Source organism: Strongylocentrotus purpuratus, unplaced genomic scaffold (assembly GCF_000002235.5).
Source record: "Strongylocentrotus purpuratus isolate Spur 01 unplaced genomic scaffold, Spur_5.0 spur5_scaffold_17, whole genome shotgun sequence".
Lineage (NCBI taxonomy): Eukaryota > Metazoa > Echinodermata > Echinoidea > Camarodonta > Strongylocentrotidae > Strongylocentrotus > Strongylocentrotus purpuratus.
The window spans coordinates 14,525,703-14,530,589 of record NW_022145602.1 but is presented as its reverse complement, the minus strand read 5'-3'; the positions used below and the strand labels follow the sequence as shown (position 1 = coordinate 14,530,589).

The following is a 4,887-nucleotide window of genomic DNA, read 5'->3' as shown; positions in this document are numbered from 1 at the left end:
GCAAAACAAAAGTAATGATAAAACAAATTGTGTACGGGAATGACAACGACAATGATAATAACAATGACAATAAATGTATGCAATGCGCCAAAACAAAAGTGATATCGAACATGACAAAAATAAACAAGATTGATGAAATAATATGTAGCAGTATGTGCGCCACGAATGTGATTCGGTATTTATTTAGATTTACGTTATATGATAACAGAAATGTGACGCGTTTTGCATGTTACGTCATGGAGGAAAACAAACCATACACACACCGCGGTTTACCGCTTCATATTTGATAGAGGTTTAGGAGTCACAGAAGTCACTTCCTTCGGAGTCGAATACACTCCAAATTAGAATGGAATCCACTCCAGGGTCGGAGTTAAATAGCTCTTTTGAGAGTGGATTTCACTATTTTCAAGCATACATTTCCATCCCACACGAAGTGACCCCTAATAATTTACGACTCAAAAAGTGGTTTCCACTCCTCTAAATTTAAGGACCAAGTTAGGAGGGGGTATGGCATTATAACTGGGTGTGACGCTCCCTCCCCAAGACAAAAGAGAAAATCCATCGGATACCAAGATTTATCGAAATAGAATGGGCTGTGAGGCGCGCTTGTCTTTCGGATGAGGGCGCTGTTTAGCAGCAAGCATCAACTTCTTATTACTGAACTTTTACATGCAGTTTTTCTTCTTAAATCTTACTTTTGGAACTGAACTGTGGATACTTGATTGGAATTTTGTGTTCATTGGACTGTGTGGATTCGTCTGGGTAACTTTATGTGTGTCTTAAGTTTTATATTTGATACTAATTGATACATCTTACTTCTGACTCTATATGTCAATATATACCAAATTGAACCGTGCAGTGACATGTTATACCATCGGCGATTTACTGGCCATGATAGCTGGACGTACAGGGTTGTAACCCTGCTTTTGTTACTTTCAGCAAGCATTGTGCTGTCTGACAATGGAATGGCTCCAGACAATAGCCATCCCCCGGACAAAAGCCACCCGTCGGTCGACGGACAGGACAGAGTGATTCGTTATACGAGTAATGAACTTTTCAGGTTACGCTCTCAACCGAAAAGTCGTATACCTCGAGATGCGTTTGAAACTATACATGAACTTGGAATTGCTCGTAAAAGAGGATGTCGGGCAGGAAAAAAGATCCGGCGACGAATAAAAGTTGTTGATTGTTATTCTCGCCACCTAAATCAAGACGAAAAGCCCATCGTGACCAGGACAAGAACATTGAGGCACATTGAGACCCTGCCTAATCAATCACCATCTCTACCTTCTATGTACATGCTTAACGCAAGATCATTGAATAATAAGTTCGACGAATTCACTTTTGTTGTTCAAAATTATGACATGGACATTGTTTGTGTGAGTGAGACCTGGTTCCAAGATAGTGTTCCAGAGACCGCGTTCAGCATTCCAAACTACAACTTACTGCACAAGAGCCGAGTTTCCCAACGAGGTGGAGGAGTCGCCATCTATGTGAAATCTACTATGAACCCCACTGAAACCCACATAGACGTTCCGGAAGAACATGAGGTTGTTTGGACGCACATCCGACCAACACGGTTACCTAGGAACGTCTCTTCAATATTTGTGGCATCAGTGTACTCACCCCCAATCAATGCTCATGTGGATAGCCTTATTCATTACCTTACACGGGCTGTTGATCATATTCTTCTGAGACACCCTTTGGCAGGAATCATCATCTCTGGTGATTTTAATCGAGCTGATGTATCTCCCCTCCTTGCTGGACACAGCCTGAAGCAGGTAGTAAATCGTCCAACGCGTAACCTTTCTATGCTGGACTTGATCATTACCAATATGAAGAGTTTGTACTCTGTCATACAAATTGTTGCCCCAATTGGAATGAGCGATGATCTTGAATGACATATCTCACGAAATCGATCCTCAGCAGTTCGGCAATCGTCCTGGTTGGTCAACGAGCCATTACCTTTTAAGCCTGCTGGAATACCTCCATTCGAATGCTGACAAATCTGGATCAATTACGAGTGTGGTGCTTACGGATTTTTCCAAAGCCTTCGACTTAGTAAACCATAACGTAGCAATCACAAAAATCTACACAATGGGTGCACGGCCATCCTTACTTCCTTGGTTATGCAGCTTCCTTGGTGAGCGAACTCAGCAAGTGCGGTACAAAGACCAACTTTCAACAACACTCGCCACTTCAGTCGGTGTTCCTCAAGGGACGCGACTTGGACCTCTGGTTTTCTTAGCCACTGTCAACGATGCCCTCCAGTCATCTGACTGCTCTAGATGGAAGTATGTAGATGACCTTACTGTTGCAGAAACACGCCGATCAAATTCACCAAGTTGTCTTAATGCTACATTGTCTGTATTTGAAGAATGGTGTAAGGACTCGAATATGCGTCTAAACCCATCCAAATGCCAACTCATGAGGGTATCATTTGCTCGTCGACAGCTCCCACCAGCGGAAGTTATGATCGGCGAAAATCAAATCCCGGACAAGCAACACGTGAAATTGCTTGGCGTCGTTCTTAGCAGTGATCTTCGGTGGTTGGAACACGTCAACTGCATTACATCAAAAGCAGCCAAGAAACTCTATCTGCTACGGATGCTCAAACGTTTCTCTATGCCACTTCAAGATTTGATCACAGTTTTTACGTCCTACATAAGACCGGTGCTAGAATACTGTTGTGTAGTATGGCATTCCTCACTAACTCTAAACCAGGAAGCTCAAATAGAGTCAATCCAGAAGCGTGCCCTGCGGACAATATTAGGACTAAGATATGAATCCTACCGTCAGGCTCTCACAGTGTGTAATCTGTCGTCTCTGAGAGACAGAAGAGAAGAGCTCTGTCTAAACTTCGCTAGGTCCCTCTACTGTAACTTTCGTGAGTGGTTACCTGAAAGCCAGTGTTCTCGAAGACAATTGAGACATAGTAATAGGCTACGTGAAATCAAGTGTAGGACAGAACGCTACAGAAAAAGTGCTTTACCCTATCTAGTAAGGCTTTTAAACCAGCCATGATGTGGCATCCGGTCTGTTCAATTTTTTTTGATAGCATAATACTGCCAAACTTTGTGAATTACATGTATTTTTGTCAATATAACTTCAATTTCTGTATCAAGATACAAATACGGTCATCTTTAGTAACCTCATTTCTTTCCCATGTTTTTTTTTCTTTATATGAATTATTGCCAGTTATCTAAAGCCTCTTTTAAATCACAATTTGCTTATTATAATTCATTCTCAAATTGCAATCTTTGCCTGAACACATCTACAATTCGCCGAATCTTAATGCATTATATTTCAGATTCAATTAAATATCTTGGATTGAACAATTATATTATTGCTAAATGTAGAAACATAATGTAAATATTTGCAATACGCTTTACCTCAATTTATCAGTTAATTATCTTTACTCTTCGCATTGTATACTGTCGATTTCATAATTACATGTATTACTTTAAATTGCCTCTGGTTGCCCGTTATTTTATCTTAACACTATTAGTTTACGCAGGTCTGCAATTACTCCTTTTGAATCTTGCTTCTGTGCTATATCCGCCTGTATTTAGTTGTTATATATAAATATTTTCTTAAAAAGGTTGTTATTATCCTTTTTAAAATGTTTTTACTACCATCTGCGTTAAAAAAGAAAACATTCTCATTTATACATTTTACAACTTACCAAAAGATTTTTAGGTGAGCTAAAATAATAATAATAATAGTGGGTTCTTGGATAGCGCTCATGTCAGTCAGATTTTTGTTCTTCTTATTAATACTATTCGTAATGTCAATGTTGCAATGCATACTTTTATCTTTTTATCGTCAATTTGTATGTAATTTTTAATTGTTGGCAAGTTCCCCCTTCTCTCCTCCCCCTTCTTTACCTCTTGCCTCTCTCTCTCCCTCTCTCTCTCTCTTTCTCTTCCTCTTTCTCTCTCTCTCTCTCTCTCCTTCACCTCTCTCTCTCTCTTTTTCTCTCTTTCTCCATCTTTCTATCTTTCCTGCTCTTTCTCTTTCTTCACTATATCTCTCGCTCTCTTATCCTTTCTTTCTATTTCTCTTACTTTCCTTCCCTCTCTCCTCCTCTACCTCTCTCCTCTCTCTCTCTCTCTCTCTCTCCCTTTCCCTTTTTAACCTCTTTTCTTTATGTGACATAATACGTGTACTTATAATTATGTAAATGATACTGTTTTTAATTGTACTCTCGTTTTTAAAATGCAATGTATATCCATGTGCAATTCAGTATATGTAACTGCGATGCATGTTTCAATAAATACCATACCATACCCATACGGAATGACGCCCCCTCCCCAAGACAAAAGAGAAAATCCATCGGATACCAAGATTTATCGAAATAGAATGGGCTGTGAGGCGCGCTTGTCTTTCGGTGTGACGCCCCCTCCCCAAGACAAAAGAGAAAATCCATCGGATACCAAGATTTATCGAAATAGAATGGGCTGTGAGGCGCGCTTGTCTTTCGGAATGACGCCCCCTCCCCAAGACAAAAGAGAAAATCCATCGGATACCAAGATTTATCGAAATAGAATGGGCTGTGAGGCGCGCTTGCCTCTATCATGCACATGGGAATATAATTTTTTACCGAATGTGCGGGGAATGGGTTATTAAACGAAGCTACAGTTGCGCGTGAAAGGGCACCCACAAGTATAATCGGAGTCTGCGGACCATTCTTGTATTGCTTTCAAGATGCATCTCTCTAGCGGTGTCAGAGAGATGAGGTGCGTTGCTATGAAGGGTTGCTAGGGATTGAGATATTGGGATGCCAGATGATGAAACCATTGAGGAGGACTAAAGAGCCGCTGACGATTGAAGGGATACAAGTATCACGCAAGCAAGATCGAAGTAGACTGGATACCAGACAAATTT

The 4,887-nt window shown here is 40.6% G+C and overlaps 1 protein-coding gene across 1 annotated transcript; it reads left to right on the top strand.

The window, feature by feature from the left end:
- The first annotated feature begins 1,364 nt into the window (after positions 1-1,364).
- LOC115925077 lies at positions 1,365-1,901 on the top strand. Its single transcript, XM_030988237.1, has one exon. It carries the CDS (start codon positions 1,365-1,367, stop codon positions 1,899-1,901), a length of 537 nt encoding a protein of 178 aa, XP_030844097.1.
- The last annotated feature ends 2,986 nt before the right edge of the window (positions 1,902-4,887 follow it).